This window comes from Rhinatrema bivittatum, chromosome 17 (assembly GCF_901001135.1).
Source record: "Rhinatrema bivittatum chromosome 17, aRhiBiv1.1, whole genome shotgun sequence".
NCBI classification, from domain to species: Eukaryota; Metazoa; Chordata; class Amphibia; order Gymnophiona; family Rhinatrematidae; genus Rhinatrema; species Rhinatrema bivittatum.
Window position 1 is genome coordinate 47,257,929 of NC_042631.1, and position 17,371 is coordinate 47,275,299.

The following is a 17,371-nucleotide window of genomic DNA, read 5'->3' on the forward strand; positions in this document are numbered from 1 at the left end:
GATGTCATTGTGTTCTCAGCGGCATGTAGCTATGTTTATCATTAGAGATGGCCTATTTGAAAATTCTCCCCTTCCAATGTGGCCAGCATGCATACTATCGGCTGCGTGTGGAGCTTTCCCTGCGCAGTCCCTGCCAGCCGGCATTTTCAAAGGGAACCTCTGCAGGGAGTTTCCCTCTCAAAGGGAGCTTGCAGGTCTGAGGATACTTGCTTTGAAAATTGCTTCCTCTGTATCCCGCCATTTAGAGAAGGGATTTTGTGTGTTCAGGTGATGTTTGTCATCTTCATGCCACTCTCTGCGCATGCGCAACAGGCTTGCATGTAGCAGGCAATGCTATTTGAGATCTGCTAGCAGCACAAAGCAATGCAGTTAGCAGGAAACCCAAGTTTTGCCACAAGAAGAGAGTTAGTGATGGTGAAGAGCCAGGCCATGCTAGCCGAGGAGTCTGCCACACCGGAGGAGCCGAGTGACACAGCAGGCTGGCTTCAACTCCATGAGCTGACAAACATGTCCCAGCTGCCACTGAGCAGCGTGCCACGCAGGGGTGTGCGACCTGTGCAGACACACAGGGCACCATGCTGAAGGGGGCACAGCTGCCCCCTCCCTCCCACCCCCTTCCATATGATGTCTGCAAGCGGGGAGACTCAGGAACACTGTAGGAGGAAAGAGGTTTCTGTTTATGGTAGTAGGTGAAGGAAGAGGAGAGGTGTGAGAGGGGGAAGCTGCAGGGAATGGGAGAAAGAAGAGAATGCTAGGGGGAGAGAGGAGATACTGGTGCTAAGCAGAGGGGAGAGATGGGGAGAGATGGGTAAACCATGCTAGAGACACTGCCAAAGGGAAGGGAGTGCTGTGCTAGAGTTGCCACCAAGGTGAGGCAGGGGAGCGCCAATTCCAGATTTTGCGCAGGATGCCATTTAGACTAGAGCCAGTCCTGCTAGAGATGTGGGGAGCACAGGAGAGAAGCTGAAGCAGTTCTTATCTTCTGCTCTTGTTCTTCAGCCTTCCGTGTATGAGCTGATCCGCCAGCCAGATTTTGCCAGCCTACCCATCATTGTGGAAGACTTTGTGAAGGACTCGGGAGCTACGTTCAGTGGTATGTAATCCTGGGCCTGGGCTGCTAGTGGCATGTTGTCATGATTTGTCTGTACATGGAGGAAGGTGGGCAGAATCTTAGGTGCTCAGTGAATCAGAATCCTTCCTGTCATCTGGATCCATAGAACTTATTATTACACCCGCTTTACAGTAAACTGCAGTCATCAGAACAAATGACATCTCCGGCTGTTTCTTCTGGTTCCAGCAGCTTGAAAAAGGAAAGCAGAAACATATAAAGCAAGAGACGGGGTAGGCAGGGGCAATAAACAATGGTATAGCAACCACAGAGAGGTGGCAGGCAGGAAGTGATACAGATAATGAGGAGAGGGGTCAGAATGGAAATAAAATATTATGGGTTTATAGAAAACACTAAAGCACTAAATTTCAGGCTACCTCTAAAATATCCAAAGCAGGAAGAAACTGGATTCCTATCAATGTTAAAGGACAAAGCTTTTTGTTTCCATGCCTTGAGTAAGCAGATTAAGCCTGCAAATGTGGAGATCCTATGATTGCATGTTCTGACAGCATTTTCTCGTACTCTGTCATTCCAAGGGATTATCCCTGTCCTACTAATATTCAGGCTATGTGTTGGTGCCTGTTTATAGCAGGTCAAAGCTTTGTATTGTGGACATAACTGTGAAAGAACCCTTAAAGCAGCAGTGCCAGCTCCATTACATTGCTCAGCATTGAGATTGTAGGAGCTTCAAGACTTTATCCTTCAATAGGGAACAGAATGTACAATAGAACCTGCTAAAGATGCTTTTCACATTGTGGTTTCTTGTGTCTCTGCCTCTCTGAACAGTCCATGGTCCGTAAGATTGCTGCAAAGAAGGAGATATATTGCAGGTTTTGTGAACAATAATAATGCTATAGGCAGCATTGTATAACTTTTCTGTGGAGTGTAATTGCTCCTTAAATTAGGTTGCCTGAATGTAAAGTGAGGAGACAGATCTGTTGAATGTTTGCTTTTAGCATATTCCTCTAGTAACTGCACTTCTGATGGGCTGATATTTGCTGAAGGTGCAAAGTTCCAAAGGTAGAACAATCTGCCAGGGGATGTAAACTTACAATGACACTGTTTCTCCGGTCTTTATGTAGCCAGTGAGCCAGAGGCAGTGCACGTGGTGCTGGATAGACATCTTGTGACTGGGCAGAATGATAACTCCACTGTAGCAGCTGTCCAGAACCTTATCCTGCTGTGCAATGGCAGGTAAGGAGATCTCTTACCAGTATTATGCATGTAACTGGGGGACTGAGACGTGCTACATTACGCCCTCATAGTGGTACGATGTAGGACCTCCAGCATAGGGGAAGAGTTGAGATCTGGTGGGGGCCAACTATAAAATGGAAATGTAAGTGGGCAGTGCTGCTGCTGAGACATTTCAGTCAGACAGATGTCAATTGGAGCATCCCATTTTCAGCTGTAGTGAAACTCAGGTAGATCCTGAAGTCCCAGGAAGATACTGTATGTTTCTCACCCAACTATTAACAGACCTGTGCTTTACTCAAGTCACTGTGAGTGGCCATCTGGGATCAGTGATTCACCATGCAGACTGTGGCATCATCCGATGGTGCCAGCTCTGTGTGTTTGCATGGGAGTTCCTGTGCATGCACACTGCCTTGTCAGCCCCTTCGTCTGAGCTACCATATGGATGTGTCTCAGACTTGGTCTTAAAAGTTTTTTGATTTTTTTTGGCCTTAGTGCTCTTACACTGTCTTATTTATTTATTTATTTTTGATTTTTATATACCGATGTTCCTGTAAAGTATACATATCACACCGGTTTACAAGGAAGAAACTGTCTTGTTGCTTCTTCTATTTTTCTGCCACTGCCTTGGTAGCCCCTCAGACTTAGAGGGTCATATTCAGTAGGCCAGTTAGTGGACAAGTTAGCCAGATAACTTGTCCCATATATTCAGCTAGATAAACATCCTGCTGAATATACTTGCTTAAAGTTATCTGGATAACTAAAAAACCTAACCAGCTATGTTTTGAATTATAGCCATTTAGGTTTTTAATTAATCGGTGACCTTTGCTACTGTTCCTAAATGGTTTGATATCTGCCTTGAGGAAGCCGAAGTAAAATGGAGCACTTTCGAGGTTGTCTCAGAAGATTATCCCTGCAATGAATCCATTCTTTTGCACACTAACCAAATGCAATTTTGGTAATTTACAATCTATTAGAACTGTAACTACCCCTTTCCTGACTAAAATTACCAATCGATTGCTGTCTGAGGGTCTTATGGCTGACAACCACAGCTATAAGATCTTTACTCAAGAAATCTAATTTAGATCCCACAATCCTGGCCAATTATCAACCCATTTCAGCTCTGTCATTCGCATTGAAAATCATTGAGGCAGTGGTCTATGAACAACTAATGAACTTTACCGAGGATCATCAGATATCGTATCCGTTCCAGTTTGGATTTTGTCGGTCACTGAACACTGAGATTCTCCTAGCTTCCATCAGAAGAGGACTTCATGGGGAGCAGAGCTAGGTGTTGATTATGCTGGATATTTAGTCGGCTTTCGATACACTTGATCATGGCATCCTTATCTCTAGATTGCGAGATTGGTATCACAGGTTGTGTTTGGGAGTGCTTTCAGTCATACCTCACCAATAGGAAACAATCAGTGTGGCCAAAGAGGATCTAATGTAGTCGATTCCCCATGAAACCAGGGGTAGCGGAGGCTCGGCATTATCGGCTCTTCTTTTCCACATTTATCTGTCATCTGTTGTCTGGTCTCTCTGAGGGATTCCACATACATGTGGACAACATTCAATGCTACATCACTGTGAGATGATCCTGGTCTGAAACTTCAGCACTGATTGATTGCAGTGTGCCGCAGAATGAAACAATCAGATAAATTCAACTCAAGATTAAGTCCTCCCTAACTGCTCTTCTCTCTCTCTCTTCTTTTTTTCTTTTCTATTTATCTTCTCCTTGTCTTTGTTCCCTTTGGGGCGGATTTTAAAACCCCTGCGCGCGTAAAGCCCCGGGACGCGCGTAAGTCCCAGGGCTTTCGAAACGGGGAGGGAGGGGGTGTGTCTGGGGGCGTTCCTGAAACGACGCGGCGTTTCGGGGGCGTGGCGCCGGCCCGGGGGCGTGGTCGAGGCCTCCGGACCACGCCCCCGGGACCGGAGGACGGAGCGGGGCTGCCGGCAACGCGTGCAAAGGTAAGGGGGGGGTTTAGATAGGGCCGGGGGGGTGGGTTAGGTGTGGGGGGGGGGTATCTTATAAAATCTGGTGTACTTTTGTTCGCGCGCGTAGTGTTTGAAAATCCGCCCCTTTCTTTCTTTCTCTCTCCTTTTCCTTCATGTCCTCCCTCCTGGATCTCATTCCCTTTCTTCTCCCTTTCCCTCATCTGCATATCTTCACCTCCCTGCTTCCTCTTTCCATGATTTCTTCTTCCTTTCTCTTTTCTTCCATCATTTGTTTTACCACCTCACTTATCCCCACCATTCGATTCCACCTCCCTGCGCTCGCGTCTTCCCACATCTCATCTCCTCCCCCACCCACACCCCAAGCTCACTCCGTCCTCGCGGTTTTTTTCCACATTATGCCCCTTTTCTTCCCTTTTTTTGTTGTTTCATCTGTTGGTCCTTTTTCTTATTCTTTTTTCCATCTTCTTTTCTGAGGTTTCTTTTCCTTCCTCTGTCCCCTTTTTTTCCCTGTCCTTTGTCCCCCTGTTCATTTTCCTTTCTTCTCATAGAAACATAGAAACGACGGCAGAAGACCAAATGGCCCATCCAGTCTGCCCAGCAAGCTTTCACACTTATCTGTTACTCTTGGCCCTTATTAGTAACGTTTTGGTTCTAGTTACCTTCCACTGCACTATCCTGCCCCTTTTTTCGAAAAAAAAACTTTTGTGTACGTATCAGGATATGTGCACGTATGCGGGCACCTTTTAAAATCCGCATGGCATGCACCAGCCCAATTTCTGTGCGTATCTCCCGATTTTGGCACAAGTAGGACTTTTAAAAGTCACCTATTATGTAGCAGTGTAGTGTTTGTGTAATTTTATTGATAGAGTTGTCATGGCTGGTTTTTTTTTTCCTTTTTGTTTTTCTGTTTATTTTATAGTGTTCATAAAGGCAATTCTGACTTAAGTAGAAACAGAGACATAACGGTAGAAAAAAGACCATATGGCCCATCCACCCAACTAATTTAGTTTGACAATTCCCATTACTCCCTCAGAGATCTCCTGAACTTATCCTTTTTCAATGGATAGGAGGCTCTAGAACGAGGGATTATGTGATGAAGTTCAAAGGGTGTAGACTCAGGAGTAATCTTAGAAATTATTTTACACAATCAGTCTTCAGCTCCGAACCTTCTCAGTCTGCCAAACTAGAGGTGGAAAAGCTTCTTCGACAGAAGGCATTTGAGCTTGTCTCTTCTCAAGAGTGTGGCCAAGAATTCTATTCCCATTATTTCTTAATCCCCAAGATGTCAGGGGAATTGAAGCTTATACTGGACTTGCAGACTGAATGTGTTATTGGTTCGAGAGAAATTTAAGAGGAACTCTTTCCAGACCATTCTTCCTTTCATTCAACTGAAGGACTGGATGTGTGCTCGTGATCTAAAAGACACTTTTATGCACACATTCCTATTCACTTTGCCTATCAAAAGTCACTCAAGTTTGTAATGAAAGATGCGTACTACCAGTACACGATGCTAATCTTTGGTCAGTCCTGAGGATATTCACAAAATGCCTTGCAGTAATGGTGGCATAGCTTCGTTGGTAGGGAGTTTACATGTTCTCATGTCTGCATGATTGGTTAATGATGGGTTCAACTCCCATAATGATTTCTAGAGTCCCTTGAGAAGATCATACAGTTCCTCTCTACAGTCTTTTGGTTTTCTGGTAAACTTGGCCAAGTCAAATCTGGTTCCTTCTTGAAGAATTCAATTCATAGGAGCGTGGATAGACTCACTCACTACAAAAAAAAGTTTAAACATTAAAGAAAAGCATTTCTCCCTGTCAAAAGAGCCACATTACTGATGGGTCTAATAAAGTATCTCCTTCAAGAGAGTCGCCAAGGTTGGTTCTGGTCCTCCTTCATCACTTGGCTGCTGCATGTGGTTCCTCTGATTCATCTGCACATGCGAGACCTTCAATCCAGCCTCCAAAACCAGTGGGATTAGCTGTATCAACCATCATTACACCAAATCTTCATATCCATGGGATGAAGGCATTCCATCAGTGTTGGATGAATCTGGAAGTTCTAAAGCTGGGTCTCTTGCTTCGTGTTCCACCACGTCAAGTGATTCTGTCTACTAATGATTCCACCAAGGGGTTAAGGGCACATACCAGTGCAACATGGACCCAAGGATTGTGGTACCCAGAGGAGAGTCCACAAATTTAACCACATGGAGCTGTGATTCATTCATTATGGTTTAAGGCTTTCTCTCACCTGCTCTCAGAAAAGAGAATCTTGTTCCAGATGGACAACCAAATGGCTATGTTCTACATAAACAAGCATAGAGGAGCTCGTATGTCCTCTCCCAGAAGTCCTTCCTAATATGCTCAGTACAGGACAACACAGTGCCCGTCTCCAGGTGACCTATCCATCAGGAATCCAGACTATATTAGCAAGCCGCCTCAGCAGAGTTTTATAACCACACTAGTGGTACCTGGATCAAAGGATTGCAGATGACTTGTTCAGTTACTATTGAAGGCTGTTGATCAACCTGTTTGTCTCAGAAGAACTGAGAAATTCTGCTCTGTGCATACAAGCAGCTGCAGATAAGCTTCCAGATTAGTTAGATTGGATCAAATTAGTGGAGGGGTGGCACTATATGATAACGAGGGCATAGAGTCAAACAGGATAAAAGTTCTGCAGGAAACAAAATGCACTGTCAAATGTTTATGGATAGAAATTCCATGTGAGAAGGGAATAGAATAACAGTGGGGGTGTACTACCATCGATTTGGCCAGATTGAACAGACAGATGATGAAATGGTAACAGAAATTAGGAAAGCTAACAAAAATAGCAACACAGTAATGGATAATTTTAATTACCCCAGTATTGACTGGGTAAATGTCACATCAGGACATGCTAACGAGAAAAAGTTTCTAGATGAAATAAATGACTGCTTCACGGAGCATCTGGTACAAGTTAAGAGGGGGAGCTATTTTATACCTAATCCTTAGTGGCATGCATGATTTGGTGAAAGAGGTAATGTGTTTAATTTTTAGATTTACATTCCACTTTTCACACTTTTTTCAGTGCTTGGTAATAGTGATCATAATATAATCAAATTTGACTTTGATAACTGAAGGGAAGATGCTAAGGAAATCTACTGCAATAGCATTTAACTTTCAAAAGGGAACTTGTGATAAAATGAGAAAAACTTTAGGAAAAAAACTGAAAGGAGCAGCTGCAAAGGTCAAAAATTTACATCAGGCGGAAACCCAGACTGGATTTATTACACGCATTAAAAAAGGTGGAAAGAAGACAAAATGACTGATGGCATGATTAAAAAGTGAGGTGAAAGAGGGTATTCTAACCAAAAGAGCATCTTCAACTAATGGAAAAGGGATCAGAATGCTGAAAACATAAAAAACAGCCTAAGCACTGGCAAGTTAGATGCAAAGTATTGATAAGGAAGGCAAAGAGAAAATTTGAAAAGAATTTTGCTGTGGAAGCAAACACTCATAATAAAAACTTTTCCGGTACATTCGAAGCAAAAAGCCGGTGAGGGAGTCAGTTGGCCCATTAGATGATCGAGGAGGTAAAAGGAGTATGTGGAGAGGGGGACCCAAGATGGTGTCCTAACTTCTCATTCGCTGTGGTGTTCTCTTGCCTCTGCTTAATTTTTCCTCTGTGGTGCCGCATACCAAACCATAAGCGAACAGCCAGAGAGAGGGTTGTCTCTGATGCCCCCCCCCCCCCCCCACGGTTCTTTCCAGCGTAGTCCAATGGATGTACATTTGGTGTGGGGGCCATTGCAGCCGCAGGAAGAATCCCTAGGAGTAGGGCAAGAAAAAGAGTCACTTGCCCTCTCCTCTGATTTCCTCACTGCTCTCTCTCTCCTGGCGTTCGGATTCCCCCCCATTGGACCGAGCCACTGTGAGTGCGTCAATCCCTGGAAGTGAAGCATCATGGGCTGATGATGCCAGATTGACAGCTTCCCTTTCAAAGACCAGTTTGTTTGTGGATCCAGCAACACCTGGTTTGGATATCTCTGGAGGGCTATGGGTTCTCCTGCCATGACTTTTGAGGAGATGTAAAAGTCATGGAATAGGAGACAATATTCTGTTGTGGTTTGAGAACTGGTTAAAAGATATAAAACAGAGAGTAGAGCTAAATGCTCAGTTTTCTCAGTGGAGAAAGATGAATAGTGGAGTGCCCCAGGAATCTGTACTAGGACCACTGCTTATTAACATTTTTATAAATGACCTAGACATGGGAACGATGAGTGTGGTGATCAGATTTGCTGATGAAACAAAATAATTCAAAGTTGTTAAATCACAAGAGGATTGAGAAATTGCAAGAGGACCTTGTGACATTGGGAGGCTGGGGATCCAAATGGCAGATGACATTTAATGTGGACAAGTGCAAAGTAATGCATGTAGGGAAAAGCAACCCAAATATAGCTATACAATGCAAGGATCCACTGTGGGAGTAACCACCCAGGAAAAGGATCTAGGCATCATTGTGGATAATATGTCGAAATTCTCTGTTCAGTGTGTGTCGGCAGCCAAGAAAACAAATAGAATGCTAGGAATTATTAGGAAAGAAATGGAGATTAAAACAGAGAATATCAGAAAGCCTTTGTATCACTCCATGGTGGTGAAAGATGTTAGTGTAGCTGGGGTTAAAAAAGGTTTAGACAAGTTCCTGGAAGAAACGTCCATAAACCATTATTAAGGTGGACTTGGGGAAATCCACTGCTTTTGAGATCTTGTCAGGTACGTGTGACATGGATTGGCCACTGTTGGAAACAGGGCTTGACGGACCTTTAGTCTTACCTAGTATGGAAAATTTTGTGTTCTTATGTCTGTCTACTCTATGCGTATTCACCGATTCCTCTAATCGCCAGTACTCTATAGCAGGTCCTTTGGGACATGGCAAGGATAACCCTTGGAGCAGAAGCCTGGCCACAGCAAGTATGGTATTCATATCTTGTTTATCTGTTAATTAAATTTCTGCAGAGGCAACGGAATGCTTTTTATGGTTGGGGGCAAGGGTCCCACCAAACTCCACCCCCAACACCACCCATGTTCCCACTGCCAATTTTTTACTTTACATTCACAGTTATTGTTATTCTATCTTACATATATTCTTTGCATATATCATAGAGTATAATTATTTATTCCCAAGCCAATTAAATGCTTGGTGCTAGAAAACCAGACATAAAAAAAACAACAAAAACCGAACAAGCCAAGCTGCTATAGACCCCTACAACAAAACTACATGATAGCAGAATACCTCATCTCAGTCACACATGTAGAGAACACAGACAGACTCTCACCAAATACAAAATAAAGAGATCATACATTTTAAATAGAAAGATGCAGGCAAAATCTGAACTAGAAACTGCAACAAGCCAGTCTGTATGCAGTGCAACAATGGAAAAACAGAAACATCTCCATGCTTCTTAAAGCATCAAGTAACAAAATTAAGAAATGTAAAACATCAATCATAATAGTAAAAACATACTAAGAAAATGAATATTACAAAACAGTTGACAAATAGAAAATTCAATAATTAAACTTCTCTAAAAATATTTCAAAATTTCCCAAAAATCAATGAAATAGTTCAAAAGAGCAAACACATCAAATAAATAAAGAATCTGTATCGCTCCATGGTGAGACCGCACCTTGAATATTGTGTACAATATTTGGTCGCCGCATCTCAAAAAAGATTATAGTTGCGATGGAGAAGGTACAGAGAAGGGTCTGACCCAGCATGGCAATTTCTTATGTTCTTAAAGAAATTTGCTGCTCTCCATACAAGGGAACTTTTGATTTCAGTCATCCTGAGATTGTTGTGGATTATTTGAGGGACAGGAAGGGTGCACAAACTTTGTCCTCTCTCATATATACACATTAACAAACACATCCATACATTCAGTATATGCTCATACATATACTCTTCTCCTCCTCCAGAATGCATGTTACAGCATCCTCCACCTTCAGCCCACGCAGCCGATGGGACTACTCCTCTGTCCTCTCGGTCATGAGCTGATGCTGCTCCTGCGCTTTTTTCTGGCTATATGGGCCAATGCTGCTCCTGATCCTTCCCTCTCACTCACCCCTTCCTTTCCCCTCTTCCCTCTCACTCACTAACTCCCCCCTTCCTTCTGTTCCGTCTCAACCTTCCCTTTCCTTCCCTCACCTTTTCACCCCTTCCCTATCACCCACTCCTCCTTCCTTTCTCCCTCTCACTCATGCCTCCCTTTCATTCCCTTCCCTTTCTCACACACCTTTCCTTCTCATTCACTCCTCCTTCCTTCCCTCCCTTCCCTTCCTTCCCCTTGTTCATTCACATTCCCTTTTCCTCACTCACTCCACCATTCCTTCTCACTCACCCTTTCCCTTCCCCTCACTCACTTCTCCCTTCCCTCCTTTCTCACACCCTTTCCCTCACGCCTCCCTCCTTCCCTCCCCCCCTCACTTCCCTTTTCACATTCTCAGCTCAAGTCCCCTTTCCTCCCATTCTTCTCAGTAAGAAAGAAGGTGAGTGAAGGAAAGCAAGAGGACCTGAGTGAGTGAGGGAGAGAAGGCAGGGAAGTGAAAACTTCTCACTTCCCCTCCCTTCTCTTCCCTTCTGCTTCAGTCCTTTCACATCCTCTGGCCTGCCAGGACCTCTTTGGCGTCGCTGCAGTTTTCTTCAGCCCTCGAGAGCTGGGGGCCCCACAGACATATCACCACCATGCTACCATGGTTTTCTTCAGGTTTGTCCATGTTAGACTTGGCATGTTGAGAGTCAGAGGATCGCAGATTTGGCAATACTTTAGGCCGCTTTATTCTCCTCGGCTGTTGGCACCTGCTGAAGTCATTCAAGCACTGGCAACTGATCTCTGAGTCTCCAGTTCCACTGGGAATATATCATACAATAAGAAAGCAGGTCTGCCATCTGAACCTGCCAGTGCTGGCCCTCATGGCATAGATGTTTCACACGCAGTAGTCTCCTCCTTACTCCCTGTCAAAGAGGTGAAGAGCCTACGCTTTCAAATGGAAGAAGTTCTTGACCTGGTGTAAGACCAGACAGCTGGATCCCTTCTCCCTGTAGCCTGAGTAACTTTCTTCAGTATCTATTCTGCCTCTAGTCTTCAGTCAAAGCCCAGCTCCCTACCATTGCAGAGTATCTCCACTGGTATCCAGGTTCATGAAAGGACTCTGGCATTACAGACCTCTGGTCAGTAAACCTCCAGTGCCTTGGGACTTCAGTATAGTCCTAGCTCAACTGAAGTCTCCTTTCTCACCTGGAAAGCGTTGTTTCTTGTGGCCATCACTTTGACACACAGCATAAGTGGACTACAGGCTCTGGTTTCATATTCACCATACCTTCAGTTTTTTCATGATGGGATGAGTTCATAGAATTACCCTAAGTTCCTTTTGAAATTGACATATGTGTTTCACATTAATCAAGCTATTTGCTACCTGCATTCTTCCCAAGACCAAATACGCAAAAAGAATGAGTTTTCACTCCTTAGACTCCAAGAGATCCCTGGCATATTATCTAAAGAGGTCTCAACTGCCCTGTCAAGCTTTTCAGCTGTTTATGTTGTTTGATCCCAATAGATTGGAAAGGGCAGTCATCAAGCAAACTCCATCCAGTTGACTAGTGGACTGTATAGCACACTGTACATGCTGGCTGGTTTACAGATTATAGACTCTGGGGAAATCTGTGGCTCAGCTCAGGACTACTTCTGTTGATTTCCCTGATTTAGTATTAAAGATTGAGGGTTGTAAATCGCATGCACAGTGTTCCGAGATTGTCGTCGCCATTGCTTTATTCCGTGGCCTATGGAAGAGTGATGTTTATTGCTGCATATTTCTTGCGATAAAGTTTACATGAGTATTTGTTTATCATTTGGGTCAATAAATTTATTATAAGTTGAAGGGTGTATTTTTATAAATAATTACATGTTTTGCATATTGCTTATAGATCATTGATGAATGATGTCAGCAGTATGTGAGTAGGACATAAACATATTAAATCAAGAAAGTGATTTTTTGTTGTTTTTGGGATTATGTAGAATTTGTGCAATATATTTTTAAGCATTATGTTTATATTCCTTATTGTAGATTGGCAGCCGATCTTGGTGCATATTGAAATCAGCACTACTGCATATAAAATGCCATATAATTCCTGAGGGATATGTTATACAGCTATATCGATGCTTATTAAGAGAAGCCATATAAGTGCTATTGTGGATATGCAAATAAACTACATTATAAACTGATTTTGATGTATGGTGAAATTAGCATTATTGTATATAACGCCATACATCTTTGTTATAATTTTTAAGGAATATGTTATACGGCCGTATTGTTTTTTTAAGAGAAACTGTTTAACCAGTGCTATTGTGGTTTTGTTTCAATATATATTAAATGTCCCCTGAAGAAGCTGATTGTTCAGCAAAGCAAGGCCCCATTGTTGGGTATGTATGAATACAATGAGTGTGTGGATAGTGTATGAGGGTGTTGGTATTTTATTGAATTTGATTGTAAAAATTAATGGTTATAAAATATATTTTTGTATATTATGGATATTTTGTATTAATAACAATTTAAAGTTGTCAGGTATATTTCTTTATTTTGTGTGTACATTGTTCCTGTCCTTTTGTATTACCGTTGTGGCTACTTATGTTGAAGACATTGGCAAAGCTACTACTTGGTCATCTGTTCACACCTTCACATCCCACTACTGTCTGGCAAAATGTCCTGAGGAAACAGTAACTTTGGACACATTGTCTTCGTTCTTTATAGATGGATTTATTAGCGATTCAATCTCCTGTGAGAATTAGGTAGGAGCATATGGAAGAACAACTTTTGCTTTATTGTGCCTGTTCTGGAGTAATCATCCGCAGTATATCAAGCTGGAGGCATGTTGTTAAAAACTAGCAGCTGTACCCGTTCTACGCCCGGGCGGCGAGCCTTTTTATTGGCACTCATGCTCTTGTATGGAAGCGTTAGCTGAAAAGGAAAAACTAAATTGTTTTCACCCAGGGCAAGGGACGTGGAAGCACACTTGCTAAAGCCAGGGCTGGCAAAGTTTATTTACCAAGCTGTCTCTCGCACTCCCCCACACCTCCTCTCCTCTCTCACACACCCATTCTCTCTCACCGGCATCCCCCTCCCCTCATATAGGCTCTCTCTCTTACCTCCCATGCTCTCTCTCACACCCTCCTCACCCCCCTCTTACCAACCATGCTCTGTCACCCCCCCCCTCTCACACACACATTCTCTCTCACCAGCATCCCCCTCCCCCTCATATAGGCTCCCTCTCTCTGAAACCCACACTCAAGCATCCCCTCACCAACCTTTTCTTACCTCCCATGCTCTCTCTCACACCTTCCCCATGCCCTCTTACCAACCATGCTCTCTGTCGGCCCCCCTTCTCACACACACATTCTCTCTCACTGGCATCCCCCCCTATGCTCTCTCTCACACCCTCCTGCTCTCTCTCACTCTCCCCTCCCCAACACACATTCTCTCTCACCGGCAATGCCGCGGGACCCGCACCATTCGCAGCACACAGGGACCTTCCATTTTCGCCTTGAGCAGAAAATAGAAGCGGAGACCCCGGCATGCCGCGAACGGAGCATGTCCCACGGCACATGCTCTGTTCGCTGTGAAGATGAAGGCCCGGGCGTGCCGATCGCGGCACACAGGGCCCTTCCCTTTTCACTGCGAACAATGCGCTGGGCCTTCATCTTTGAGCGAACGGAGCGTGTGCCGCGGGTCGGGCTCCGTTCGCAACATGCCAGGGTCTCCTCAGCTATTTTCTGTCTGTCCCGCGATGGCCGCTGTCCTTCCGGTTTTGAATAGTCTTCCAGGGACTAAAATCAGGAGGAAATCTGCGGGAAGGAGGAATTCTGCGCAAAATCTACATTCAGTAGTAGCGCTGAATTCCCCCAGGGGTACCTCTTGTAGCTGGTGTTGTGACATGGCCGCTGTACGGCGTGTTTGAACCTCAAAGGCGGTCAGGGAGCCACCTGCGCCATCTATCGGCGGGCTGGGGAACATATGCGAGCACTGACGGACACGCTACCAAGCCCGATATATAATGGATGTTACAAGATTCTTAAAGCTTGGTTTTTTGGACAGGTTTTTAACCTGGTTTTATTACTTTTTTTATGTTCTTGAGTCTTAAGATTTGTATTATTTTTTATCTTTTGATTTTAATAATTTGAGTTGGACTTTGTTTTTTACTAGGATGTATTTTATATTGTAAATTTTTGATTATTTTTATGGAATTGTGAACCACTTTGCTTATATGGAATTGCTGTATATGAAGATGATGATAAAAAGAATAACAGTTCTGTACAGCCATTTCATCCAGTAGTCTACTCTCCGCGGGTGGGATTGGGTTGTCTTTGCTCCGCTATGTGATCCTCAACTTGGGATGCCCCATGTTATAGCTAATTAATTTCTGCTTATCAATAGAGAAAGCAAGTTTACCTACCTGAAATTAGGGTTTTCCGTAGACAGCAGGATGACTTAGACATAGTTAATACACATTCGCCTCTCTGGAGAGTCAACTACCTCGTTAAGATCTGGAAGAGAGTGAGCGGCTCACGAGGCACCGTGCACACACGGGAGCTCCCACGTATGCTTGGTGACGACATTGCTGAGCTCTAGGAGCAGGGTCCATGTCTGGCAGCAGTTTCTGAGAGGGAGAGGGGTTCCCAGCATCACATAAGTGACCTTTGGCATGCCTCTATATCCCCAAGGGAGCTGTGCACTGAAACACTTAGCTACAGAGGGCATTGGGCCAGTGCTGGCTTGGAGGGAAATTGCTCCAGCATTGGGGTCAGGGGGGCACTGGGTCAGGGCTGGCTTAGAGAAAGCCCGTTGACACCATGCTGGGGCATTGGGTCATTGATGGATCAGAGGGAGAATGTACATGACATGCTGGGGCATTGGGTCATTGATGGATCAGAGGGAGAATGCACCTGACGCCATGCTGGGGCATTGAGTCATTGATGGATCAGAGGGAGAATGTACATGACATGCTGGGGCATTGGGTCATTGATGGATCAGAGGGAGAATGCACCTGATGCCATGCTGGGGCATTGGGTCATTGATGGATCAGAGGGAGAATGCACCTGATGCCATGCTGGGGCATTGGGTCATTGATGGATCAGAGGGAGAATGCACATGACATGCTTAGGGCATGAGGCTGAGGGGGAGCCCCCTGACACTGTGCTGGAGTACTGGGTCAGAATTGATGCAGAGGGAGAGCACCCTCTTGATCCGCAACCATATCTGTGCAGCATTTAAGTTCAGAGTAAGACAAACCTTACTTTTTAAGATCGTAGGGTCGGATTATCAGATGGGAATGCATTTGAAACAGTGGGGCTCGTACTCACCCCATGTGTGACTGTATTCCATTTCTTGTAGCCCTGCGCAGGGAGCCTACTGAAGGACATGAAGTATTTATGTATCAGTGACTGGGACTGCACTGTTAATGGACTGGGCCCATTCACCCACCACTGATTATTTTGAGATAATAAAACTGTATATTTTGATGGTTAACATGATGTACTTGTTTACAGGATATTGGTTAAAAGATAATTAAATGCCTGTTGAAATAATAGCATTCTGCTTTTCTTTTGATAAATAGTAAAACACTAACCAGGCCTGACACTGGGCTCCTCCTACAGCAGATGAAGCCAGAGGTGATGGTGCACAGCGGCTGAATGCTTCTGTTTTATTTTGCAGGAAATGAAGGTGCTGGCAGATTAGCTGCGATTAGGGAAGCGAAGGAAGAGAGTTTATGTTCCTGTCACCTGCCTCCTTCCTGATACAAAACAGCTAACAGCAAGCACCTCCCGGCCCCAGCTCTTGTGTGTGACTCGATCCATGCTTAACAAGAAACAGAATGTTCTATAGTTATGACAGAGATAATTTATGGACCAAAAATCTTTGCAAGCAAACATGATTTTTATTTATTTTATTTCCAGATTTTTCATATTCTGCATAAACAGATATCAAATACAAAAATACAAATACAATATAAATACAACTCAAAGCACTGTACCCCATGTGTAACTCCCTCTGTCTTCTCCATGTATGTTTATATCACTGAAACCTTTATATACACTCCTGAATTACCAAACGGTGCAAGCGCTAGGTCAGACAAAGTACTCAAGACCGAACCAGGCCCTAGATGTATTCTTCACCCCAGCAAGAGCATAGGTGGGGCCAGGATGGCATGGTCATGTGGCTGGAGCCAGCATCCCAGAAAGAAAACATTGCTAGCAGGGGCAGAATGAGCCTCATGGAAGGTGGGGCTAGCATCAGGCTGGAACAGGTAGGCAATTTGCTGAATTCCCTTATTCCTAGGCGAATTACCACAACTGTGATGGGTGCAACGAGCCAGCAACAGCACTGCCTATCTCAGGACAGTGTGGGACCTACGTTCCTCTGGGTCCTACCAGAAAGCACCATAGGAGCCTATAAGCCACTCATTATGAGGCAGCTGTTTTGGAAGAGTGAGAGACAGCATAGTGCTTTTGTGACAGAAGTGAATAGTCCATGTGCCAATTTATTCAATGCCCGGACAGCTAGTACACAATTGCCGTTAAATGCACTCTTTCTCCCCCTACCCCACCAGGCATGCAGTGTAGCATACAAGGAGTTACCCTTCTGTTAACGTCTACAGACTCTGAAATCAATTTGTGACGTTTTAACTCTTGCATTTTTATTAATGAATTTAGTTCTGGTTTTAAGGATGTGAACAGTAATTTTTTTACAGGTCCCTATTCAAAGACTTTGTCCAGATACCTTTTACTCCCACTCATGCTCCACTGGTTAATTTTCCCTGGGAACTTTTTCCAGGCATAAAATTTAGCCAGATAAAAAGAGGGCATGCAGGGAGTATTCCAGGCATGAGGCTTAAGTTTTACCAGGTAGTGCTGATACTGAGTGCCACCTGCGTGACTGGTCAAAGAAAACACTGCCCTAAAGTTACCCAGGTACCTTGATGCAAATATATTCAGTGGCAGAATTACCCAGGTAACATCAGCCAGTTAACTTCCTGCTTGCTACCTTCAGAGGCTAGGTGAGACTGAATTCATTTCACACACAGGTAGCT

The 17,371-nt window shown here is 44.2% G+C and overlaps 1 protein-coding gene across 3 annotated transcripts in view; it reads left to right on the forward strand.

Moving 5' to 3' along the window:
• Positions 1 to 17,004, forward strand: part of GATD1 (glutamine amidotransferase like class 1 domain containing 1) — a 66,045-nt gene extending 49,041 nt beyond the window's left edge. The window contains exons 6-8 of one of the 3 annotated variants that reach the window (XM_029583215.1): positions 1,000 to 1,093; positions 2,191 to 2,302; positions 15,676 to 15,810. In XM_029583215.1, the coding sequence (XP_029439075.1) occupies positions 1,000 to 1,093; positions 2,191 to 2,302; positions 15,676 to 15,697 (228 nt within the window). In that variant the 3' untranslated portion in view covers positions 15,698 to 15,810. Of the gene's footprint in view, positions 1 to 999; positions 1,094 to 2,190; positions 2,303 to 15,675; positions 15,811 to 15,996 lie in introns of those variants that run through there. The other 2 variants (XM_029583213.1, XM_029583216.1) reach the window with 2 other exon arrangements.
• The last annotated feature ends 367 nt before the right edge of the window (positions 17,005 to 17,371 follow it).